The 26,199-nt window shown below is 49.0% G+C and overlaps 2 protein-coding genes and 1 pseudogene across 7 annotated transcripts in view; 1 reads left to right on the top strand and 2 right to left on the bottom strand.

Moving 5' to 3' along the window:
* The window catches only part of TMPRSS6 (transmembrane serine protease 6), a 35,389-nt gene extending 21,396 nt beyond the window's left edge, over positions 1 to 13,993 (top strand). The window contains exons 13-18 of one of the 2 annotated variants that reach the window (XM_074941526.1): positions 4,443 to 4,556; positions 5,022 to 5,138; positions 5,647 to 5,815; positions 8,026 to 8,297; positions 11,978 to 12,114; positions 13,055 to 13,993. In XM_074941526.1, the coding sequence (XP_074797627.1) occupies positions 4,443 to 4,556; positions 5,022 to 5,138; positions 5,647 to 5,815; positions 8,026 to 8,297; positions 11,978 to 12,114; positions 13,055 to 13,213 (968 nt within the window). In that variant the 3' untranslated portion in view covers positions 13,214 to 13,993. Of the gene's footprint in view, positions 1 to 4,442; positions 4,557 to 5,021; positions 5,139 to 5,646; positions 5,816 to 8,022; positions 8,298 to 11,977; positions 12,115 to 13,054 lie in introns of both variants that reach the window. The other variant, XM_074941525.1, reaches the window with a different exon arrangement.
* KCTD17 (potassium channel tetramerization domain containing 17) lies at positions 5,636 to 25,513 on the bottom strand. Of its 5 annotated transcripts, XM_074941527.1 has the most exons (7): positions 25,276 to 25,513; positions 23,119 to 23,227; positions 21,200 to 21,291; positions 19,347 to 19,442; positions 18,340 to 18,465; positions 17,493 to 17,565; positions 15,752 to 15,985 (listed from the first exon to the last, which is right to left on the bottom strand). In XM_074941527.1, the coding sequence occupies exons 1-7, from the start codon at positions 25,492 to 25,494 to the stop codon at positions 15,918 to 15,920; spliced, it is 783 nt and encodes a 260-aa protein (XP_074797628.1). In that variant the 5' UTR covers positions 25,495 to 25,513; the 3' UTR covers positions 15,752 to 15,917. The 5 variants fall into 5 exon arrangements, with proteins under 5 accessions (XP_074797631.1, XP_074797629.1, XP_074797628.1 ...); XM_074941530.1 differs by lacking the exons at positions 15,752 to 15,985; positions 17,493 to 17,565 and adding an exon at positions 5,636 to 5,836; XM_074941528.1 differs by lacking the exons at positions 15,752 to 15,985; positions 17,493 to 17,565 and adding an exon at positions 10,832 to 11,011.
* LOC141981122 (U2 spliceosomal RNA) lies at positions 11,409 to 11,577 on the bottom strand (annotated as a pseudogene).
* Positions 25,514 to 26,199: the final 686 nt, after the last annotated feature.

The raw sequence follows: 26,199 nt of genomic DNA, 5'->3' as shown, positions 1-26,199 counted from the left end.
GTAATCTCAGAACTGTTAGTAATTATCTTTGAGAATGTATGGAGGACAGGTGAGGTCCCAGAGGGCTGGAGAAGGGCAAACAGTACTTATCTTTAAAAGGGGGAACAAAGAGGATCCCAGGAATTATAGACTAGTCAGCTTAACTTTAATACCTGGAAAGATATTGGAACACATTATTAAACAATCAATTTGTAAGCACCTAGAGGATAATAGGATTATGAGGGATAGCCAGCATAGATTTGTCAAGAACAAATCATGCCAAACCAAATTAATTTATTTCTTGACAAGGTTACTGGCGTAGTGGATAAGCTGTGGACATGGTATATCTTGATTTTAGTAAGGCTTTTGACACAGTCCCACATGACAGTCTCATCTAGGGAAATATGAATTTACTATAAGACGGGTGCACAACGGATTGAAAGGCTGTACTCAAGGAGTAGTTATCAGTGGTCTGCAGTCAAACTGGGGGTATGTTTCTAGTGGGGTCCCACAGGGGTCAGTCTTGTATCTGGTATTATTCAATATTTTCATTAATGGCTTGGATAATGGAGTGGGGAGTATGCTTATAAAGTTTGCAGATGATACCAAGCTGGGAGGGGTTGCAAGCACTTTGGAGGACAGGATTAGAATTCAGAAGGACCTTGCCAAATTGGAGGATTGGTCCAACTTCAACAAAATAAAAGTCAATAAAGATAAGTGCAAAGTATCAGAGGGGTAACTGTGTTAGTCTGTATCCACAAAATCAATGAGGAGTCCGGTAGCATCTTAAAGACTAACCTATTTATTTGGGCATAAGCTTTCGTGGTAAAAAACCCACTTCCTCAGATGCATGGAGTGAAAATTACAGATGCACGCATAAATATACTGACACATGAAGAAAAGGGAGTTATCTTATAAGTGGAGAACCAGTGTTGACAAGGCCAATTCAATCAGGGTGGATGTGGTTCACTTCCAATACCTGATGAGGTGTCAATACCAAGAGGGAAAATTGCTTTTGTAGTGAGCCACCCGCTCCCAGTCCCTATTCAAGCTCAAATTAATGGTGTTACATTTGCACTTGCTACCCAAGATCCATGGCACACTTGGTGGCTGAGCTTTATGACTTTGTCCTCACCCACAACCATTTCAGATTTGGGGACAAATTATACCTTCAAGTCAGCAGCACTGGTGTGGGTACCTGCATGGCCCCACAGTATGCCAACATTTTTATGGTTGAGTAAGAACAATGCTTCCTCAGCTCTCGTCCCCTAGTGCCCCTTCTCTACTTGCGCTACATTGATGATATCTTCATCATATGGACCCACGGGAAGAAGGAGGCCCTTGAAGAATTCCACCTAGATTTCAACAATTTCCACCCCACCATCAACCTCAGCCTGGACCAGTCCATACAAGAGATCCACTTCCTGGACACTACAGTGCAAATAAGAGACAGTCACATAACCACCACCCTATACCGGAAACCTACTGAACGCTATACTTACCTACATGCCTCCAGCTTCCATCCAGGACACATCACATGATCCATTGTCTACAGTCAAGCCCTAAGATACAACCAAATTTGCTCCAATCCCTCAGACAGAGACAAACACCTACAAGAGCTTTATCAAGCATTCTTAAAGCTACAATACCCACCTGGGGACGTGAGGAAACAGATTGACAGAGTGAGACGGGTACCCAGAAATCACCTAGTACAGGACAGGCCCAACAAGGAAAAACAACAGAACACCACTGGCCATCACAAACAGCCCCCAGCTAAAACCTCTCCAGCACATTATCAATGATCTACAACCTATCCTGCAAATGATCCCTCACTCTCACAGACCTTGGGGGGCAGGCCAGTCCTCACTTACAGACAGCCCCCCCAACCTGGAGCAAATACTCACCAGTAACTACACACCCCACCACAGAAACACTAACCCAGGAACAAACCCCATTGCCTATTCTGTCCCCATATCTACTCTAACGACACCATCATAGGACCCGACCACATCAGCCACACCATCAGGGGCTCATTCACCTGCAAGTCTACTAATGCGATATATGCCATCATGTGCCAGTAATGCCCCTCTGCCATGTACATTGGCCAAACCGGACAGTCTCTGTGCAAAAGAATAAATAGACACAAATCAGACATCAGGAATGGTAACATACAAAAGCCAGTAGGAGAAGACTTCAATCTCCCTGGACATTCTATAACAGATTCAAAAGTAGTCATTCCTCAGGAAAAAAACTTCTAAAAACAGACTTCAAAGAGAAGCCACAGAACTACAATTCATTTGTTGACACGTGCAAAGTACTTCACGTAGGAAGGGAAAATCAAATGCACAACTACAAAATGGGGACTAGCTGCCTAGGTGGTAGCACTCGACCAGGTTTTGCTCTTGCTGAGCCAGTTCACTCCCCGGTGTAATTCAGTCTGAGCTCTCTCAAGGAATCCAGGGAAGCAGATTCCAGCAGGTTTAGTTGTTTTTTATTTCAAGCCACCTTAACAAATCAAAAACCCCTTCAAAGGCTGAGCAGTCCCTTCCCCAAATCCATCCCTCACACCGGGAAGTGCCACAACCCACTCTCCTGGCTCTTGCCTCAGGAATAGGAGGACTTCACACAGTCTCCCTTCTGTCCATTTGGTTTTTAGAGCAACCCCTCTGTACAGTTGCTCCAGCAGAAAGTATTAGGCACACAGCCCCCTCAGCTTTCAGGAGGGTCTGGCCATCTCACCCCTCCATTTCCTGCTGCCCTCTTTTCTGAGGCTCAGCTAGTTACGGTCCAGCTCTTTTCCCAGGTGCAGCAGGTGAGGCTAATCAGCTAGTCAGCTAGCGGCAGGCCTCTGACCCCAGAGGAATGGTATCCCTTATACTGTCACAGGGTTATGGTGGATCACAAATTGAATATCAATCAACAATGTGATGCAGCTGAAAAAAAGGCTAATATCATTCTGGGGTCTATTAATGGGAGTGTTATAGGTAAGACATGGGAGATAATTGTCCCATTCTACTTGGCTCTGGTGAGGCCTCAGCAGGAGTGCTGGGTCAAATTCTGGGCGCCACATTTTAGGGAAGATGTGGACAAACTGGAAAGAGTCCAGAGGAGAGCAACAAAAATTAGAAAAAGTTTAGAAAACCTGACCTGTGAAGGAAGGTTAAAAAAACTGGAGAGAAAAGAAAACTGAGTGGGAACCTAAAAAGAGTTTTCAGATGTGTTAAGGGCTGTTATACAGAGGACGGGGATCAATTGTTTTCCATATTCACTCAAGGCAGGACAAGAATAAATGGGCTTAATCTGCAGCAAGGAAGATTTAGGTTAGATATTAGGAAAAACTTTCTATCTATAAGGGTAGTTAAGCTCTGGAACAGGCTTCCAAAGGAGGCTGGAGGTTTTTAAGAACAGACTGGACAAACACCTGTCAGGGGGCTGGACTTGGTGACCTCTCGAGGTCCCTTCCAGCCCTACTCTTCTATGATTCTGTGATTAACCTGCTTTAAATCAAGATGGGGCGTCATTCTAAAATATAGGTTCGAGCTCAGCCATAAGTTATTGGGCCTGAAGCAGGAGCCCCTGGGTGAAAATCCGTAGCCTGTCTTATGCAGGAAGCCAGACTAGACGATCAGAATGGTCTCTTCTGACCTTGTAATCGCTGACTCTGTGGAACCTTTGCCATGATGAAAAGCTACCCATGTATTTCTACTCTTTGTTTTCTGTTGCTTTCCTCTGCTCAGTGCATTAGTCCATGTTGCCTCTCCTAGAGCTCTGCCCACGCACTACAGTCCTGACCCACAGCACCTTTCTGATGTGCTCTGTTCGCTATACCACATTGATGCTCTGCTGATACACCTAAATCCTCGTGTACTCCCTTAGTCTCTCTTAAACAAAGCTGGCCAGTCTTGCCAAAAACGGGGCTGTGTGATGGGCACAATATGTGACAAGGCTGAGTGTCCCCCCCCACCCGCCCAATTCATTTCACACATGACTTGTCCTATATTTGATGCCAGGACTCCAGAGGCAAAATGGCCTGGTCTCTTAACCCTCACACCACATGGGCCTCTCAGCCTGGGTAGACAGACTCGCGCTAGCGGGGCCGAGCTCGGGCGCTAACAGTAGCGGTGTGGATGTTGCCGCTCAGGCTCTCACGCTCACGTGACCCCTGGGTCTGAGCTCGGGGCGCCAGCCTGAGTCTCTGCTGGAGCCACAACGTCCCCACTGCTATTTGCAGTTAGCTCGAGCCCCGCTAGTGGGAGTCTGACTGCCCCGCCCAGGTGGGGAGGCTTGCTGCCAGCTGCAGTGCAGACATACCCAAAGTCCCTTTCTCCTCTACCACATGGTGTTTCCAGTTGAAGCCCCCTTGTGACTAGTGGTGGGTATTGCTGAGGGATAAGAGACCCGCTCTTTCCCTTTGCCTTGCTTTTCTGAATCCCACCCATTTCCTCCGGGTGCTTTGGTCTTAGTGTGCTCGGCGAAATTCCAGTGTCAGGAGGACAGCACTTGCATAGAGTTCACCAAGGTCTGCGACCAACACCTGGACTGTGTCAACGGGAGCGACGAGGAGCAGTGCAATGAAGGTAGGGAGGGGAGACTGCTGGGTAGCTATAAAGTTCCCCCTATCAGCTAACAATGCAGGCAATGTTGTTGTAGCCGTGTCAGTCCCCGGATTTTAGAGGGACAAGGGAGGTGAGGTAATAGCTTTTATTGGACCAGCTTTTGTTGGTGAGAAGTTGATCCAATCAAAGATGTTACCTCACCCACCTTGTCTCTCTAATAAGCTACTGATAATATTCCTCTGCTGAGTCCCAGATCAGGACCCTGCTACCAGCTAACACCAAAGTACAGCTAGTAACATTCTCTCTCTTAACCTACCAGCTAATACAGGGGTATTACTGAGGGAACTCCCACCCATTAATCTAGGGGTTCACCCAGGCAGAAGGTTGACGTGGAGTTTTTTGGCTGCCCCATGCTCTCCACTGAAATCCTCCAACCCTCATTCAAGTCTCTCCCCTTTACTCCCCCAACCAACTTCATCTTTCCAGGAGTCCCCTGCGGGCCTTTCACTTACCAGTGTGCAGACAGGAGCTGCGTGAAGAAACCCAACCCTCAGTGCGACTCCACCACTGACTGCAAGGACTCGTCTGATGAGAAGCATTGTGGTGAGGAGTGAGAAGGGAGGGCACTATCCTAGGCACTGCCAGGGGGAAACTCCCACTCCTGGAGTTAAGAACAGTGCTGGCTGGGCCCTGCTGTGAGGAACCTCGCTCTACCAGAGCCCTGGTTTGCACTGCTGGAGTCATGGTTGCCAGTAATGGGACGCTGCTCCAAGGAAGCTCACATTAACAGAACACTGACTGGCACAGACCGGGCACTGCTGAGAGGAAGCTCACAGCACGGGTGTCCCAGCTGCCGCTGACTGACCTCAAGCGTGTGGGAAAGGTGGTGCAGGGTTCACCTGTGTTAATAATAGGGAAAAACCTCACACTGGAATTTTCAGTCACCTCACCCTGACATACTATAAAATGGCTCCAGCCAGTGCCAGGCAGGGTGTAAATGGCCAAGGGTATAAATGGTGTAAATGGCAGACTGGAAAGTCAGTAAAGCAAAGGGGAAGGGCAGACATGATGTACATTTGCCCCTTGTCTTCCTATGTCTTCCTCTCCTTAGACTGTGGATGGCAGGCCCCTCTGAACCGGATTGTGGGTGGCGCCAATTCTGTAGAAGGGGAGTGGCCATGGCAGGCTAGCCTTCAGGTCCGCGGGAGCCATATTTGTGGTGGAACGCTGATTGCCGATCGGTGGGTGGTCTCGGCTGCTCACTGCTTCCAGGATGACAGGTAAATGGTGAGGGAAGAGTGCTGTGGAGGAGACCGAGTTCAGACTGCTTTCACATCAAAGCCGGTTGGGTCTCAGCCTAAACCAACTTGGAACCACGTCACAGAATGGCCACTCACTTCGGAACCATTGACGGTAGTGGCTCAGAGCTGGAGCAAGGAGGTCAGGCCTGGGAAGCCCTGCTGGAGATGTGTGTGTATGAGGGCAAGACTGTGGTAGCAGGGAGGTGCTGAGGTGCTCTGGGAAGGCATAGAGGGGAGGGAAGCTTGCATAGTTCCCATCCGCTCTGTGCTTGGCTCTGGTTCCACAATGGTCATGAACCCTAAAAACATACACAATTGGACTTTTCTCCTTCATGTGAGAAAAGAGTAAATGGGGACTCACAGGGGGAAGCCCAGCCTAGCTTTATGTGGTGAGAGCATTGGTGGAGCTCAAGCTACCAGCACATTGGCCCCTCACCCGATAGGTGTTAGGCCAGTGATGACTTGCAACCCCCTGGGAATCTTCTCATTTAAAGGTTTCAGAGTAGCAGCCGTGTTAGTCTGTGTTCGCAAAAAGAAAAGGAGTGCTTGTGGCACCTTAGAGACTAACCAATTTATTTGAGCATAAGCTTTCGTGAGCTACATGCATCCGATGAAGTGAGCTGTAGCTCACGAAAGCTTATGCTCAAATAAATTGGTTAGTCTCTAAGGTGCCACAAGTCCTCCTTTTCTTTTTTCTCATTTAAAGTGGGCCTCAAGCTTTGCTGTCACTCATGTCACAGCCCTCTAGAGGTGACTCGTAGTAAATAATTATATATGGTAGTACCCAAAGGCCTTAATTAGAATCAGAGCCCCATTTTGCTGGGAACTTGGGCAAGCACCGAAGAGAGAAAATTCCTGCCCAGAGGCGCTTACCATCCGGAGACACACACAGACAAAGGGTAGAGGAAATGGCTACAACAGCCCAGCAGATGAATCTGGTGGAACACTAGCACCGCTTTGCTAGTTATGTATTTTGTAGGGTGGGGCTTGTTTTTATTACTATTATTATTTTGTCCTGGGGTTAGAGGTAGGGAGGAAGAAAAGGGGAAGAGGAATAGTCACAGTTGGGCATGCGCCCAGCTAGGACCAGCAGGCTGGGGTTCAGAGGCATCATGGCAGAGATGAACCTTAAGGAGGGATTTGATGGAGGATAAGGTGGCCAGGGCCGGCTCTACAGGTTTTGTCGCCCCAAGCGGAGAAAAAAACTGCCGCCGCAGATGCCAAAAGGGAGAAGCTGCCGCCGAATTGCTGCTGCGGCCGGCGGGACAGAGGAGCTGCCGCCGAATTGCCGCCACCGTGGAAACACTGCCGCCCCTTTCTAACTACTGCCCCAAGCACCTGCTTGGAATGCTGGTGCCTTGAGCCGGCCCTGAAGGTGGCAGCTGTTTGGAGAGTTTGTCAGGGAGTATTTCCCATGCATTAGGGGCAGCGTGGGAGAAGGCACAGAGGTGGAAGGGACGGTGTGTCCAAACAATAGGCCTCTTACAGTTTTTTCCCACCGGTCTTCTCCACTGTGTTTTCTTCTCTGCCCTTCACCCTCCCACTTGGAACGTGCTCTCCCCTCTCCCATCCCCTTAGGCATGCTAGCTAATCTATCTAAACATCTCCACTGCTCCACCTCCAATCCCCACCTCTCTTGGCTTTTCCCAGTAGGAGGTATGTGCTATTTAATCTATGCTCCCATTTCGGGCTGTTCCTCCTTGTAATGTACCCTTGCTCAACCGAAGGATATGTCTGCACCACTGGAGTGTAGACACTACAGTGACAGAAGGGGTTCTTCCATCACTGCAGTAAATCCTAGTTAGGTTGGTGGAAGAATTCTTCCATTGAGTTAGCGCTGTCTACACTGGGGCTTAGGTTGGCTTACCTACGTCTCTCAGGGGTGTGAATTTTTCACACTGCTGAGCGACGTAGCTAGGTCGACCTACGTTTTCAGTGTAGACCAGCTCTCAGATATGTCTTTCCCCTCCTTTACATCCCTCCCTCTCTGACCTTTTCACAGAGCTGTCACTTTCCCCATGCTCCCTTCCTTTCCTTTGCCGGTCCGTTGTCTCTCTGATTTTCCAGGCTTCTCCTCACTTCCCTCACTCTCCTTCATTTCCCCCAATTTCTCACTCACCTTATTTGTGCTGCACGCCCCACCTGTCTCTCTAACACCGACACCCTTTTTCTCCCCTTGCCCCCAGTAGATTGGCTTCCCCATCCATCTGGACTGTCTACCTGGGCAAGTACTTTCAGAATGTCAGCAGCCAGAATGAGGTGTCCTTCAAGGTGAGCCGCCTCCTCTTGCACCCGTATTATGAGGAGGACAGCCACGACTACGATGTGGCCCTGCTCCAGCTTGACCACCCAGTTATCAACTCGTCCTTCATTCAGCCCATCTGCTTGCCCTCCCACTCCCACCTCTTTGAACCTGGCCTCCGTTGCTGGATCACTGGATGGGGGGCTCTCAAGGAAGGAGGTACATACAGGATGTTTGCTGCTCTTGTTAGGATCCTCCTTTCCTCCAGGGTTTACGGGGGCGGGGGGGGGGGGATTTTTCAAAGGCAGTTAGACACCCAGCTCCCATGAAAAGTTGGGCTAATTACTCTTTCTGCCTTTGAAAATCTCCTCCCAAATAAATAAATTCTGTTGTGATGCTAGGAGGCTCACCTCAGGGTTTGGTTGCTTCAGTATGGGATAATGGTCTTGGCAAGAATCTGACGCAGGGTCCCTCAAACAAAAGTCAGAGAATGTTGCAGTTCCAAGCTCCGTGAAAGATAATGGAAAGCTTTGATATGCCAGTGCCCTTTCCCCCTTTACCTACTGCAACTGCAATCTACCCTAATGGTGCCCTCCAGCTCTCCCTAGTGGATCATCATATTGCATCATGCAGAATTATCACATATGGATGTAACATCACAGCATGAAGACAGACTAGCACGAGTCCCCCAAAAGATGAGAGATTTTAACTGTCTGGGCTTGCAGGACCTAGGACAAACTCATGACAGTATGGATCATCCTGGGAGGACTGGGATGGGAAGGTGCACTGCTCTGGGACGGCTCTCAGCTGGAGGCGTTGGGTCCAAAGACCTAGAGAAGGGTCTTTGTCAGCAAGTGAAGGGAGCATGAAGGATTTTTGTAGCTATAATTCTTTACGGGGAGCTATATGTGTGCATGGTGTATTACACACACAACAACATAGTCTCCCAAGGGAAGCAGTAGAAGCCAAAAGTGGCTGGTGCCTCTGACTGTCAGAAAGAGCTGAGCTCCTGCCCTCTGAAAATCAGGCCCCTTCAAGACGTTGAGCATCCCAAATATGGAGGCACACAAAATCAGGTGTCACTTTGGAAAATGTAACACCCCTCCTCAACCTAGGTCATTTAAAACTACACTGGACAAAGCACTAGTAAAAGTATAGTAAGGAAGAATCCTACCCCGGCAGGGAACTGGGCTAAATGACCTACAGTGACAGGTTCCGTCCATATAATAGCTATAATTCTCTGACTGATGAAAAGTGTCCAAATTCTAACCTGTTGTAGACTGGTACAACTCCTTTGGGAGTGTTGAACCCAGTTATATCAGGTTTCAGTTGCAGTGCCCTGCCAATGAGCTTAGTGTTTAATTCAGACAGGTAAGTATGAAACACGGGGAAAGAATTCCCAAGGCAATATTGTCATGAAGATCAATGCTGGACAGCTTTGTGAAAGGAGTGGGCAAGGAGGAGCAGGAGCTCTCTTGGCAGACAAAAAGGCTAGAGATGTTCCAGACTTGGAACACAAGGGATGGCACGAGAGAAGGTGTGGAGCTGAGGTCAAGAAAAGGAGCCAGAGCGCAATAACGAGAGAGGCCTGAGAAGAGCAGAGCTGGCTGCAGGGACAACATTGGGCCCACATATAGCCCTGCACTTGTGCAGGGATAAGGCACCATCAGACAGATGGAGGGGCTGCAGCTTGAACTTCCTCCGATCAGCAGCTGCAGGAGCCAGTGCAGCCCCTGAGGGTTGTCCTAACTTGTGCCCCTGGTGAGAGGGTCACTACAGCCTGCTGCACTCATACAGTATTGCCCATGTGCCTCCTGCAGGGCTGGTGCAACCACTAGGCAAACTAGGCAGCTGCCTAAGCCGCCAAGTGGTTGGGGGCGGCCAAAAGTGCACTCCGAGGAGGTGGTGGAGCGGAGGTGAGCTTGGGTCGGGGGGTGGGGGGGATGCCTGCAGCAAGTAACAGGGGAGGGGGATAGCAGGAGCAAGGTGGAAGTTTCGCCTAGGGCACGAAACATCCTTGCACCGGCCCTGGCCTCCTGTTCCCCTCATAGAGCTGGTTGGGACAGTCATGGAGACTTAGCAGTTTGGATGAAGTTTTCATCAGAAAGATTCTGCTTTATTCAGAGAGATCTGGGATGAAAACCTCTGCTCTGAATCAGACAGGACAGGGACTTGAACCTGAGTCTCCCAGCTCCCTAGCCAGTGCCCTAACCAACAGGCCACATACCCACGCTACTTCCTGAATTGAAAAGTTCTGGTTTGGATCCAAAACCGGACAGTTCAACACAATTCTGTTTTCATGGGGAAGTTCAGAAGGCCATGTTTTCAATCCACTGTGGGACGAAAACAAGTTCTGAAAGCGCAACAAGTTGCTACAAAATGGAATTGTCATCCTCCAGACAGCTCTGTTACACTAATAAAAATGATACCAACAGGATCTTGTAAGAGGGACAAGGCAAATTGCCACGTTTATTGTAAATACAACAAAATATTCCTATATGCAATTTCTATATAGATCCATTCACACACACAGACATTCACACACAGGTTCTACATAAAGGTTGTTATAGTCACCAGCCTAGATGTTGCTCGTGCCAAGTCACTGGCCAGGTGGCCTGGACATGAGAGTGGAGCCGAGTCATTGTCAGATGCGCATCCGATGCTCCTGGAGGGTGGTCGTAGAACCAGACTCAAAGAACACAGTCCCTGGACCCAATTTTTATAGGTCTCTGGTTCAATACAAGTCTATGGAAGTTGCTTCATCATGCTGAATTTACAATTGAGATGACCATCAATCAGCTCAATCAGCAGGTGGTACATCCATGACGGCTTCATGATGGCTAGGTGTTATCTTCTCGTTCTTCCTTGATGCGTTTTGGGTGGATTCCGGTTCGCCCTCCGGGGGTCATCCGGTTATCCCCACTTTGCATATTCTTCGGCCCATCGATATCAAGGTTGAAATTTTTAGGATTAGGCTGGCACCATTTACTAACCAATTATTTCCCTGCTTCAGGCTCTCAATTCTATGCACTCATCATTCATTCTTTTACTTAACAACACAATCTATGACTCTTGATTCATTTAACAAGTTTTATCCCACTATCTATTTTTCCCTCTTTGGATACCAAGATTTACATAGGCATGACAAGGGGCCCCCGTAGGGGAAGAGCATCAGGGTGTTGTTTTAAAGAACAACATTGTTTCCTCAAAGTTCTTATCACTTTCCAGAACAGACCCTTTGTCCTGTACCGGCCTGAAATAATTAGTACTTTGGCCTTGCATTTGTTACAGAGTGAAATTGATAAGAACAGATTTAATAATTTTATTAAGATAATGTTGAAATAAAAAATGGTACAGAGTTCAAGGCTCCTATTCCATCTCCCTGTTCCAAAAATCCATTTAATATATAGTCCTCAGATAGAGGACATATCAGATATTAAACTGATAAGAACACATACTACACTTGATCTTAGCCAAAATTCAACAGCATGGAACTGATGTTCATACCTTTTTACAATACCTATATAGTCTTTTGTCTATCTTTATTTCTACTACTACATAATTATAATTCTATCATACTTATATAACTTTGAGGGCAACCCAACAGCTCTACTCCCCTCATGCCCTGCTGGTGCAAAGAGCTGCAGGGTAATGCTGAATAGGGACCAGTTGTGTAGAGCCTTGTGGGTGAAGTGAGAAGTAAAAGGTGAGAAGCTAAGATAAGGATTAGGGGAGGGGGGAAGATGTGATGCAAGTGGAGGACAAGATGGTGATCCAAGTGGCAGCTCTTTCCATGAACTGGAGAGAGAGAGAGGTGAGATGTGGCTGTGGTCTAGGGATAACAGGAAGAGGCAGGGAGCTCTGCTGTTACTGACCTGCTGTTCTTGTTCCATATCTAGGGCAATTGAGTAACATCCTGCAGAAGGTGGATGTGCAGCTGATCCAGCAGGACATCTGCAGTGTGGCCTATCACTACCAGATCTCTCCCAGAATGCTTTGTGCCGGCTACCGCAAGGGCAAGAAGGATGCCTGCCAGGTGACAGAGGAGCTGTGGGACACTTCCACCCTAAAGGGGGATCACCCAGCAATGGATGAGGGCTGGGGAGGGGTCTTTTTTCCCTGAACATGCGCTATAGCTTTGAATAAGGTGTATATTGATTCCAAGAGGTTAGAAGAAAGACCTTCTTGCCCCAACTGCAGGTCACATCCTGCTCATGCTTATCCTCCGGTGCAAACGCAGAAACTTTTCAGTTTCTTAGGATTATATCCAGTCTCCCATGAGCTCCACATAGTGCTGGAACCTTGGTGGAGCCACACACAGCTCCACAGGGAAGATTATCCACTTCCTCCTGTGGGTCCTCCCCACAGTCAGGAATGCTGGTGACAATATAGCTTGGATTTTCCCTTTTCAGGCCGTCCTCTTCAGCCACTCCTCTGCTTTCCTACTCCAAGCAACTTCCCCGTCATCTGCCTGAAGACTGTTCCCATAACTCACCCCACCCCAGCATGTGCTGATTGGTGCTGCTGCTCTCTGCCTGCTCCTACATTACCCTTCATCCCCAGGGAATTCCACTGGCACTCCATTAATTTTAGGATCCAGTTCAAATTTACAATTGGCAAAGCCCTCCCTAGACTTGCTCCAGCCTGTTTCCTCCTGAGGCCCTTCCACTGACTAGAAGAATAAGCAAGAGACTTATTGGGGAAGGGGACACATGGCCGAGGATGTGCTAGTGTCCAATACCTTTTCTTAGAAGTCTTGGGTTTCTGATTCTGTCCTACACTCATCTGCCTGAGATACTTAGCTCCATTGGGGGTGCTGCTGAGGCCTTGGGCAATGGGATGGAGGGGTTGAATTGCAGCCTGAAGATGAGAGGAAGTAGAGGAAATGTATTCTCAAAGTACATGCTAGTTCTTCATCATGCTCCACCCCCATCACTTTAGTGTTCTGATGGTTCTTTGTTTCCTTCTGCCTCTAGGGTGATTCCGGAGGTCCCCTTGTCTGCAAGGAGCCCAGTGGCAGGTGGTTCCTGGCTGGCCTGGTGAGCTGGGGGCTGGGTTGCGCACGTCCAGATACTTACGGGGTCTACACCAGGATCACCAGGGTGCTAGGCTGGATGAAACAGACAATGAGCTGAGGGATGTCCCCCTGTGCCTTCCCCCCTAGGCACAGGCTGCTCTGTTACCTGTTCCTGACATTGATCACTTGTCTCCAGAGTGTTAAGAAAGACAGAGATTATGTTTTGGGATGGGGTGAAAGTAAATCTTCCCCTGGGGGGTATGTGAGGACAAGTGGGAAGCCCCTCCACCCTCTCCAAGAAATGCCCAGTCTTGTATTAAGGCCAGGCACACAAAGGTCTCTGGTGCATTAAGGGGAGGGAGGACGGAAAGATGGGGGCCCTGAGCAGATGCTTTCTGGACAGGAGCATGGGGGAGACTAACTTTACATGAACTACATGATTCATCCCCAGTCCCAACACTGGAACATTTGCTGCAAGAAAATCTGACTGATGTAGATAGAAACGAGATTCCAGTAACTGTGATATCAAACCGTCTCTTTCTCCTTCCCTGCCATTCATTCTTCTCCTCCCCCCACACCTCCTCCTCTCCCATCTCTATAATTGCTTCTTTCTTTAGCTAGAGGGTGTAGTTAGGTTCAACAGGGCAATTATTTGTCTATTACAGCCTCCAAGACATGATCCATCACTTTTCCCGAGTACATGTCACTGCCTTGGTGCTGTAATTTCACCATCATTTTATGCTGCAATTGGACTCCCTCCAGGCAGAATTCTTGGCCACTGAGTACATAACATCTGTGCAACCTCCTACCCGCTCTCTTGAATTCATTTAATACCTTTAACACAAAAGATCTTCCTTCACTTCCATTCTCTGTTGTTAGCAAGTGAGGGGAGAAGGCAGCAATCAAAGTATTTTAGATGGTGATGGCTATGTATTTATAAAGAAATATTATGGGCCAATGTCTGGAATTGGGAATAAAAATAATTATTTTTTTGCTCTGCAATTTTCTCTCTGTTTAACTCTCTCTGGGTTGAGAATGTGTCTGCCAGCCTAGAATTCCATACGAAGCAACTTGATGAGACCAGATTAGAGAACCTCAAAAAGAGACCAACACCTCCCTCTCAGCTACAGCCTGGGGACAGCATGAACCAGCTGTAATCTGTGTGGGTGCTTATACAGTGCCCATCACTGTGGTGTGAACTGCAACAGAAAGAAGTTCCCCCATCAGCCCTGCTATACACACTTGGGGAACTACAGGCAGAAAAGGGAGGCCCAGCCAGGCTCCCTGGGACTGTGGGAATGTCTCTGTCACTTTAGCCAGGAACCAGGAGAACATCCCCTTCCACCCCTGAGAATGGAAGACAATGTGTATGCAATAAATATCAGTACTTAGGTACATTAGGGTCAGAGTAGGTGACCAGGAGCCCAGGCCAGGGCCAAGCCTCCAGGCTGAGCTACACCCAGCAAGTAACTTTTGTATCATGCGTGTTTATGAATTTTATCCTGGGCCGCGTGAGCAATGGAAACGGCTTCCTTAGCCCAGCATCATTCCACTGGGACCATAAGTCTCCTGGCCAACAGAGTGCTGGGTACAGAGACTCCACTCACATGCACATCCTGCCGCACCTGCCGTTCCTGAACAAAGGGGTGGGGAAGGAAGACTGGCCCTGAGTGGATGCGTTCTAATGTCAGTTAATCTGAGGCCTCAACCCAAGCTCTCGGGTCCTTCCCACAAGCACCAAAGTGCTCTGGCAAAAAGGAGAGGAGACAGCCAGTAATGGACAGTGACATTTATTCAGGAGTTATAACACAGCATCCTCAGACACCGCAGAAACACCCCATGCCCAGAAGCCCTGGCAGGCATCTCCTTCCTAGAACAGTCAGAAGCTACATCAGAAGCCAGGTATGCCATGCCGTATTCCTGCCTCTTTCACCCCCATTGAAATTAAACCTCTCCCTGCAGGGCCTCTGTGTGTGTATTACCCAGCAAAGGATCAAGGCTGCCCCTTTACTCCTTGTGCTAAGCACTGAGGCTATCCGGAGAGAGGCAGGGATTCCCCATTTGCCCCCTGGTGACAAGCACAGCTCAACTGCCTTCCCCAACAGTGGCTCTGACAGTGAATCAGACACACAGGCCTGAATCTAGTCAGCAGGTCGGGGTAGGAAGGAAGCGTGTAGCTGCTGAGTTCTGTCCTCCCCAGCAGGGGTCACTGTGACCAGTGCTTAATTTATAGTGAAAGAGGTGCCGGGGCTCAAGCAATGATTTACTTTCAAAACTGATGCGGCAAGTCCAGAGGTGCCGGGGCTATGAACTGCCAAGCCTAGAGATGCCGGGGCTCAGCCCTGGCACAAATTAAGCACTGACTGTGACCCTAAGGAAGGGGAATCCTGTGGGCCTGGGGAGATTGCAGGGTGTGGATTACATCCCCTGCAGCAAGTCAGACACACAGGCGGGGGTATCTGCCTTTCTCAGGGGGGATGCGAGCGTGAGCTTCAGAAACGATATTCCAAAACAGAACTTTAAAAACAAAAAGAAAAGGAGTACTTGTGGCACCTTAGAGACTAACCAATTTATTTGAGCATAAGCTTTCGTGAGCTATAGCTCACTTCATCGGATGTAGCTCACGAAAGCTTATGCTCAAATAAACTGGTTAGTCTCTAAGGTGCCATAAGTACTCCTTTTCTTTTTGCGAATACAGACTAACACGGCTGTTACTCTGAAACCTTTAAAAACAAAGGCAACAAGTTGAGGGTGAGGAGTGGAGTCGCTGCGACGCTTTCCCCCAGAGGGCTGCCATAAACTACAGTACAAAAATAAAGATTTTAAATGGAAATTAAAAGGCTGGAGTTGATCGTTGGTATCACATCCTGAGGCCTCTGGCTTGTAACAACTAGAAAACGAGAGAGAGACAAAGAACAAAACCAAAGGCAGAGAGAAATCGAGCATGGAGGAGAGAGGGAGAGCAACACAAATCGAGAGGAAGAGGAAAAGCAAAGTGACAGGAGATGAGAGAACAGAAAAGAAAGAGACATGAAAAAGGAGGGAGGGAGAGAAAGAGAGAGGAAGGAAAATCCATGTGAGTAAAATATACTGACTCAGTATAATTCTCAGGCCCCACAGCTAAGGGCAGAGAGACCCCTAAACAGAGGGATGGAGAGAGCCTGGCAAATACCAGAGAACCAATGACTCCCCCTAATCTAAGGGGTGTGGGAAGAGGGGTTCAGGAACCCCCAATTTAGCACAAATCCTGTAAACACCCTAAAAAGATAGAAGCAAGGCCCCTTTCTCAGGCCTCCTCACCCCCTTCACCACACAACTAGGGCAGTGAGCCCAAGTTCTCTCTCTCTCTGCCAAAAATTGGGGCACACTTCACACAGAGCTGCCTAGTTTCTATTTTCATCCCCAGAACGTTTACCCTGTCAGAATCTGCTGGGAAACGCCCACCGGGCAAAGGTTGCTTTTACAGGCAGGGAAATATATGGAAATCCTCATGCAAAATATTCTTTCATCTATCAAGAGGAGGATTAAACAGCAGCTTCTGGGGAAAAGTCCTGTGTTCACATATGCCAGGCAGAAATACAGCATTCTCCCCAGCTCCCCATCTATCTTCCTTGCCCTTGTTCCCATCCCTCTCAATGTCTCACAGCTTTGCTCCTCCTTCTGCTACCAGAGCCTCTAGTCCAGAACTGTAAGGCCTGCTTAAAAAGTAAGACACACACAAAGAGAATCAGAAAAGCACAGAGTAAGGAAAGAATCAACCACTCCCTGCCCCCACCAAAGACCTACAAACCAGGGCCAGATCCATAAGAGGGGAGGAGATGAGAGTCACTCATGCAGAGCTCAGAGTCATATCTGAGAGTGCAGACAGGTAACACACCTGCAGAGGAGGAAGAGTGAGGAGCAGGAGGAGACAGGATCCTGAGCAGGGAGCACACAGGACCCCAGAAGTGGAAGGTGAGAGGGGAGGCAGGAAACCAGGTACACGAGGAGAGAGAGTGAGGGAAGAGGGGAGTGGAGGGAGGGATTCTTGGGGAAAGAACTGTGTGGAAGGGAGGAAGTAGGAGAGAGGTGACAAGAACCCCATGGGCGGGAAGGGAGCAGGAGAGGGAATCTGGACAGGAGAAAGAATTAGCAGAATCCCGAGTAGACTAATTTGCTGCAAATAAAAATAAAAAAAATAAAAAGTTAAATATAAAGTAGCAGCCATGTGTAATAGATCTCCCACCTGTACCACTGTGACCTCAGCCCCACTGCATCCCCTGCTCCCTGGAGTGGTTCCCTCAGCCCCTTCCCTACTGCTTCCCTAACACTAGCTGTGTGGACTCTCACCAGACGGGAACGGACGGCTTTATGGTTGGGTTTTTATTATTATCATTTTCCTCAGGGATTTGATGCACCTTTCTCCTCTGCCTCTGCCTCCTCCTCCTCCTCCTGCTCCTGCTCTTCCTCCTCTGGATCCTCCTCTGTGCTCTGCGGCCCAGCGTGCAGTACAAAGGGAAGAAAGATCGGAGACACTTGCAAGACCTGCCATGGTGATTCTTGTTCATGCGCAAGGGCTCAAAGCAGCGGCCAGATTTGGATATAGGGAGGAACGGCCTGAAGACCTTTAGGGTTCAGAGAAATTCAGGCTCTCTCTGGAACCCTGAGCAGGGATTGCCCATGGGAATCAGGCAGGTACGTCTCCCCACATAGAAATGCAGAGGGTTGTCAGGGACTGATGGATTTTGGTCCTTCCCATGTTCTGTGTCTACCAAGAAAGTGTGCCCATGTCTACCAAGAAAGCGTGCCCCAAGGGAGTTTCTCACCTCCCTCTCTGGCCTGAAGGTGAGGAGGGTGCCTCCCATTTCCACACACCACAACTCAGTGGAGAAAGCGTTCCTCGCTCTCCAGAAAGAGGATACGGTGCTCTAGTCAGCAAACAAAGGTACCCACTGCAAACCATTCTGGGTATTCACACACTGATGGGTCTGATGATAGTGACACACTCAGCGTGGGTAGGAGATGAGGAGGCAGACTGGGGAGGCACAAGAAGGACAGAGGTACCTTGTTATAGTGATTTGCCACACACACAAGGTCCTGTTCATTAGGAGGTAGCACTTCATGACTCTGAACAAAGGGACAGGCCATGACATTTCACCACCTGGTTAGCTCACCGCTGAGGGGGAGGGAGGAAACAGAGAAGAGGCTCTTATGGTGATGAAGATAAGCCATTAACATGGACGGTGAAGTGCAGGTTGGTCTCACCTTGGCTTTGTGGCTAGGCTCAGAGCTCAGGCCATTGGGTGAGTTGTACAGCTCTTTGGAGACCACGCACAGGAACTCTGTCTGGTCCTCATTCCCATAGTTATAGGATGACCCGATATTCACCAGCTGGAAATCACAAAAGGAACAAAGTCAAAGATCTCACGCACACTTCGCTACATGTCCACTTCTCACTGGGAACAGGGATATGGACAACGCCCTTAGGGAGCATGGAGTCAGATACTTATGTGCTACTCCCATCAAGAAACGAGAGGGAACTGAGGACTAAACAGAGGCTGTGACACAGAGACCTGCGGGTGGAGCTGCTGTAACACAAAGAACTGTAACCTCACTCAGTTTCCTTCAGGCTCCCCAGAGAAGAGGTGGCAGAGAAATGAGATCTACTTAGTGATGAGCTGCCAAAATCTTAACAACCAGTTCCCTCCTCACCCCACGAGGGGGTTGTGGCCCATGCCCGCCCCCCCCCCCCGGGATCCCTGCCCCATCCACCCCCCTCCCCTGTCCCCGGACTGCCCTCAGAACCGAGAACGATTTGGGGGGGGGGGAGAAGCAGAGTGGGGGCAGAGCGTAACTCAGGGGTAGAAGCGGAGCGGAGGTGAGCTGGGGCCGGAGTGGGGAGCTGCCGGGGGTGCTCTGCACCCACCAAATTTTCCCCGTGGGTGCTCCAGCCCCAGAGCACCCACGGAGTCGGTGCCTAAGGCGCCACTTTTGGCCAGTTGTTAAATTTAGAAGCCCTTTTAGAACCGGTTGTCCCTCATGGGAGAACCGGTTGTCCCTCGTGCGAGAACCGGTTCTAAAAGGGCTTCTAACTTTAACAACCGGTTCCAGCAAACCAGCTCCAGCTCACCACTGGCTCTACTGGCACTGTACCTGGTGAGTAAACAATACCACAGAGGAAGTGGTGTATTCTGGTGCCTTGGTGTTAGAGCATGTTCCCTGTCTCTCCTCTAGCACACAGCTCCTCTTCTAGCCCACACATCCTGCTCTACCTGCTCAAAGCGCCATCCATCTGACATAGTGGAAACCATCTGAGTGAGCTCTTCTTCTTGGCACTGCAGCACCCGGTACACATGCTTCGGAGGCACCTGTGAGGAAAGTGAGGCACTTTGCTGAGGAACTCTCCCTTGGGGGCAGATGTTCTGGCAGGAAATTGAGCCAAGTGGCTTCATACCCTCAAAAGATTCTGAATGTTATTCTGTGACAAAGCTGATACACCTCTGGCTGGGATTATAAAAATAAGGGCCCTACAAAAAGGTACACCCGCAACCCAACTTCATATTGCCCTGCCCTTAAAGGGGTGGTATGAGAAGACAAAGGTTTCTGCAGGATCACACCTCAGGTGCAGCAGGAGAGCACATGGATTAAAAGGATCTACCGTGAGGAGGGGAAGGGTCCAGCACCCAGCATAGGCCACACTCATTCTTACAGGAAGTTTGCATTTGTTATCATTGTTAATGAAAGCCACTGATATAATGCCGAGGTTCTCAAACTGGGGGTCGGGAGGTTATTAGGTTGGGGGTCGTGAGCTGTCAGTCTCTGGCCCAAACCCGGCTTTGCCTCCAGAATTTATAAGGGTGTTAAATATATTTAAAAAGTGTTTTTAATTTACAAGGGGAGGTCGCACTCAGAGGCTTGCTGTGTGAAAGGAGTGACCAGTACAAAAGTTTGAGAACCTCTGATATAGTGCCATAAATGCTCACTGTGCTCGAGTGTGGAGGCACAGAGCAAAGCAGTCTCTACTTCAGGGAGTTTACAAACTAAGGCAGATAGGACAAAAAGGAATGCAAGTTCAGACATGGGATCACTGCACAGGGAAAGAGACCATGGAGAGATTACTGGTGAAGCGAAGTAGTAGCTCTGCTGCAGGATTCCTGAGTGACCTTGGGGGGGAAAAACACACAATCTCTCTGTGTTTGTTTCCAATCTGCAAAATGGGGGTAATAAGCCTGTTTTTCTCCCACCCTTTGTCTTGCCTACTTAGACTGCAGGCTCTTTGGGGGCAGGGGCTGTCTCTGTGTTTGTACAGTGCCTGGCACAATAGGGCTCTAATTTCAGTGTGAGAGTCTAGGTGTTACAGTATTGCAAATAATAAACAATTTTAACTCTTATTATTACTGGAAGAAATGGGTATTAAAGAGCGATTTGAAAGAGGTAATCACAGCCAAAGATGGAGGAGTCATGCCTTAGTGATTTTCCCCACCACAGACATCCCCTCCACCTCCCACAGCATTAATGCCTCAGTGACTCCCCACCGATATCCCTGCCTCCCACAGTGATAGTGCACTAAAAGGAACAGGCTGGCTTCTTTCTGGAGTTGCAAGAGCACACAGACAATGTATCTTCCACAAACCATCCCCTTCCCACACTGAAATAGCCCCTGCAACTAATGCCCTGTCTGGAGGTTCAGGATATAGCACCCTTCCAGATCAGACAAGCACAGCATCCAGTGCCACCTCTGGGACTTCCATTTTATTTTAACTACAATGAAGGTTTCCTGCTGGTGGAAGATTTCATGACACAGCATATATCAGTGGAATCATCCCTGTGTATTTATGTGCCAGCAAACAACTCCCATTTATGTGACCAGGCCAGCTGGGCTGACACACCAGGAATTGAACCAAGAACCTCCAGAACTAAAAGCATTGGCTGCTACAGCTTGAGCTAAAGCTCTGTGGCTGGGGGCTGTAACAACTCATATCCTCTGCAGATAGGCACAGAGTGGGATCAGTAACAGTCACCCACCAGTGGGTTATTTTTCCACGGCACTTTCCCACTGTCCCTCCCCTATTTGACCTCTCTTCTAGCTTTCCATCCCCCCCGCCCCTCTCCATTCCCCTCAGACCTGTGTTATGGTGTAGTTCTTCTCCTCTAGTCTGTCCTTGATTATTCTGATTAAAGGGCCGATGTTATAGAATTCAGCTTCTTCTAGAACCCCTAGACACACAGAGCGCAAAAGACATGGGAATAAGTATTTGTCCTTCTTAGTCCCATTTCCCAGTACTCGGAGCTTCCTGAAGAGAAAGCCCCATCTGGTTGCTTCAGGAATTCACATGCCTGTACCGAGAACTCTCTCCCCTGGGGAGAAGGGACACCACAACATCCCACATTAACAGTTCTCTGCTGCATGGAAGCTCTTACACCTGGGGATTGAATTCAGGCCCCCTTTATTACTGTATCAAGGGGAGGCGCAGGGGTGTTTAACATGGTTACGATGTCAGGGCTCTACAAGTGGAGACATTAACCCTTCTCTGGTTAATGTTCCCAGGATTCACCCTACTGGGAAGTGCACCCATATCCCTACCCTGGCTGTTATTCCAGGAAGAGGACACTACCCACTAATACCTGATCCCAGGCTTGCGGGTTATTTTCCCAGGGAGGGTTCAGGGCTCTACCTATTGGGCACTGAACTCAGGCACCCTGATTACTGACCCAGAGTGTCTATGAACTAGAGTGAATTTAGGCCCCTAGCTACTTAAGGGCTCATTCTTGCCCTGCTGGTTACTGTCCTGTAGGCTCTGTTCAGCAGGGATTAAACCCAGACCCCTCAGTTACTGAGTGCTATCCACTTGGGAGTGAATCCTGGTTATTGCTGTAGGTACTGAGCCTAGTCTTCTGGTCCCCATCGTGGGCCTGTTGCTGATCTCTGAATAGCACTTTACCCCAAAGCAGGTAAACAAAGATGTGTGTTTCACTTCATTAACCTACAGTAGCTGCATCTGTCCGCTCCCCTGAGACAAACATGATCATGTTTGTTAACAGGGAGGGTGCGGGGCACCTTATGGGTCCACAAGGGAGAATGATGCCTAGGAACCAGCATTCAGTGACTACACAGGTTCTCTCTTGAGATCAGTACATAGACAGGGCAAGCAGGTGAGATTTATTTGCCCCTAACCATCCCACGTAGGCCTACGGTACACTGAAAAGTTTCCTGGCATTGCTACGTCAGTCAGGGGTATGAAAAAACCACACCGCTGACCGACATAGCTATGCTGACAAAACACCTAGTGTAGACGTAGCTCTGTCAACAGAAGTGGATTTCCATCAACATAGCTAACTTTGTCTGGGGAGACAGTGTTCCTGCAATGACAGAAAAACTCTGACAGCATTGTCATGCTGGCATAGTCTCCATAGTATAGACATACTCTGAGATTCCCTCAGAGCTTCTCATTCTCCCACCCCATTAGTCCCTCTCTCACATACACTGGGAGAAATGGCATGCTGGGGAGGAAATCAATAATACAGTAAAGCATTCTCAGTCACTTAGGGCTCAAACCCTGTGGGGTTAACACCAGGGAAGGCCATCCATTTCTTACTTGTTCATTCATCAGAGATCCTACTGGGCACCACTACCATGGCCTAGCCACTCCTTTCCCAGCCCCAGTGACAAAAGCTTCATGCTCCAAGTAGTGGAGCTAGGGTGAGGAAATCAGTGTGCACAGGGTTGAATCAGCATGAGTTCACCCTACCATAATATCATACCACCACTAGGAATAAGGGGAAATTCCAGCAAGCTTTTTCTCCCAACTCTCATTCATTTTATTGTATGGCAAATGGGACACAAAGAATTCCCCGGGATGTGGGCTCCAAAGATAGCTGTCTCAAAAATCCTAGCACAGGGGAGGGGGCCCGCCACTGGGGGGAATTTTTTAGACAGCAGAATTGGATATGGTCAGGAGACTGGGGTTAACAGCACCTACTGTAACCCACCTTTAAGAGAGGGATTGGGTGTTAAGAGGGAGTTTTCTGGGTTTCAACACTCACCCTCCTCAGCCATGTCTTTATTCAGTACCAGCTTGCCATGACGGAGGAAATTCAGGATAGGTCCAAAATATGTGGGGTCCCGGTCTATTAGGTATGCACCAGTCTCATCCTAACAATATAGAGACAAGCCATGATGGGAAGAACCCAGGGGGGAAACTTGCCACTGCCCCTAACTTCTCTAGACAATGGACTACAATAAAATAATAACTGTAGTAATCCTGGTTTACATTTCTATAGCTCCTTTGGTCCAGTGGACAGGGCACAGGACTGAGGGTGAGGAAACCTGGGTCCTTTTGGCTGCTGATTTTAGGGAATTCATTTAATTTTTCTGTGCCTTGTTTTCCCTGTGAAAAATGGGGATAATGATTAGTGCTGGTCAGGAAACAGTTTTCCAGTCTTGTGAGAATTTTTGAGATTTCAATAATTTTTTCCACCCCAAATTGGGATGAAAAGTCAAAATCTCAACAAAAAAAATTGTGAATGGAAAATTCAAAAAGAAAAACATTCAAACCAGAGAGATCAAAACATTTCAGTTCAACTTTGACTGTGTCATTTGTTTAACATTTTTAATCTTAAAATAACTTAAAATTTCAAACCAAAACATAATTTTAATCCCAAACCCAGAATTTTCCATTTTGAAAATGTCAAAATGGGACATTTCAACAATTTCAAAATGTTTTTTTCCCTGAAAAACAGGAAATTCAAAAAAAGGACCCTTTCCCAGGAACAGCTTGGTTTTGATGAATCAGCATTTTCCAAGGAAAAACCATTTTATCAAAAAATCCCTGATCTGGTCTACTAATGATACCTACTCACCTTTGTAAAGTGATCTGAGAGCTAAATATTAAAAGTAGCATATAAGAGCTAACTTTAGGATCCCAAAGCACTTCCCAAACGACATGCATATAATACTACAGAAAAGCAGCCACCTCTGGGGTGGAAGGCTGCAGCCAGCTGATACACATCACACTGCAAAACAGTAGCGAGAAGAGGCGTGTTGGAAAGTACAATGGGTTAAATCCATTCTCTAATTTGTTTCATGTTCTCTATGTATATAAATCTCCCTACTGTATTTTCCACTGAATGCATCCAATGAAGTGAGCTGTAGTTCACGAAAGCTTATGCTCAAATAAATTGGTTAGTCTCTAAGGTGCCACAAGTCCTCCTGTTCTTTTTGCGAATACAGACTAACACGGCTGCTACTCTGAAACATCTCTAATTTAAAGTACCCTGGGACTTCTAACATTCAGGCAGAACCTAAATACACATGCAGCGCAAACTGCACAATACTCTCAATTTATCTCCCTTGAAAGAGCAAAGGGCTGAACGGATCCTGCTGGGGCCCGAGGTCTTGGTATTTCATCCCTGAGGTGCAGACCCCGCAAGCCTTTCCTATATATAATATGATTCTATAAGGCTAGCAGGGAGATCCCGGAATAAAAAGACGTGATGTGGACTCTGGTCTCAGCAGGGCTCCAACCTCTTCAGCCTGCACTGGGAGGAGGAGACTGGAAGAAGCGCTCTGTGTAAGCTCGGAAGCTTGTCTGGTGCAATAAAAAAAAACATACCTCCCCCACCTTGTGTCTCTGACGGGAGGCTACTTATTGTGGCTCTACATGGTAAAGCCAAGTGTCCTTATCAGGCCTGAGTCCCACCCACGGAGCTGGGCATGTGACAGAGGGAGAAAGGAGGGCGCCTCTTGCGGGGCTGGTGCAAAGCGTCCCAGCCCGCTGGCGCGGGGAGGCAGAGGAGACGGGTGCTCTGTGTGCCACACAGCCCCGGGCTGGCGGGCCTGTTTGGTCCCCACTATTAAGCCAGAGACTCCTCCCGTTCCACAGAGGGGACGGGCCCACCCCCCGAAGAGGCGCTGGCTGGCACGCAGGGAGTGAGTCCCCCGGGGGGGAGAGGGACGGGGTCTCGTTCCCATCACCCCTGCGCGCGCGCCGCGCCGTCCGTCCCGCTCCCTCTGGACCCTGCACTAGGACCCCGCCTTCCCCCGCCGGGGCTAGCTCCTCCCAGCCCGGCCTGCGCTGTGCTCTGATCCCACCCCGCTCAGGGCTCCGCGCTGCCCCGCTGGGCGCGCCGCAGCCGCAGCCACCGCCACCCCCCTCCCCAGTGCGGGTCGGGGCGGCCAGCAGGCGCCAGCTCGCCGCTTACCCGGTCTGACTGCAGCTCCTCCCCCTGGCACAAGCGGCAGAGGAACGATTTCTGCTCCCGGCACAAGGTCTGCCTGGTGGTGAGGAAAACCGTGCCCCCGACGTTCAGCCGGACCCACTTGGCCCGGCTGCTGTTTGCGGGCTGCGGCGGGTGGCTCTCCCAGGTCAACGAAACCCTCTCTGGAGCCTGCGTTTCCTCCCCTCCTCCTTCCATCCTCATCTCTCCCTCTCCCGCTCCGTCCCTCCCAGGCTGGAGACGCCACTGCAGGTGTTGGGCACTGGAGGATTCTGGGATCTGTAGTTTATCTGGTGCTCTCCACCCCAGAGGTGGCTGCATTTCACGGGTGCTCAAAGTGGGCAGCTATGGGATCTTTGGGGAAGAACGATTCTGTATCAATGGCATGTCTGTTATTACTAACGATGGGCACAAGGGACAAAACCCAGCTCCTCATTCTGAACACTCCCCAAATTCCAGGGGTGCCAGGATAATGGGTTTGCCTGGGGGCCTCTCTCTGGTCGCTGCTGTTCAGTTGATAGCTGTAGATTACTTTGAAATAATATGTAAACCCTGTTAATATTACCACATTACCTCGTCTCTGCGATTGGTCACCAAAGAATCCTGGGAGCTGTAGTTTTGCATAGCCCACTCTCCCTGAAGCAAGATCTGCAGTGTTATCTATGCCACCATTGCTGCTGCAGGGAGTGATGAGTGCTAGAGGATTCTGGAAGCTGCAGTTTACACACCTCCAGAGCTGGGTGTTGCAGGCATTGGTGCTTTGGGTTGAGGAGAAAACTGTTCTCTGCTCTGTGCCTATGTGTTGGATGTGGCTCACTCTTCCAATGCTGAACCAGCCAGATCTCTTTCATGTTCTCCTTTTGCCCAGCAGGGCGTCCAACTATCATAGCATTCACTTCTCTGCTATTG

This window comes from Natator depressus, chromosome 1 (assembly GCF_965152275.1).
Source record: "Natator depressus isolate rNatDep1 chromosome 1, rNatDep2.hap1, whole genome shotgun sequence".
NCBI classification, from domain to species: Eukaryota; Metazoa; Chordata; order Testudines; family Cheloniidae; genus Natator; species Natator depressus.
This window is presented reverse-complemented; position numbering and strand designations above follow the sequence as displayed.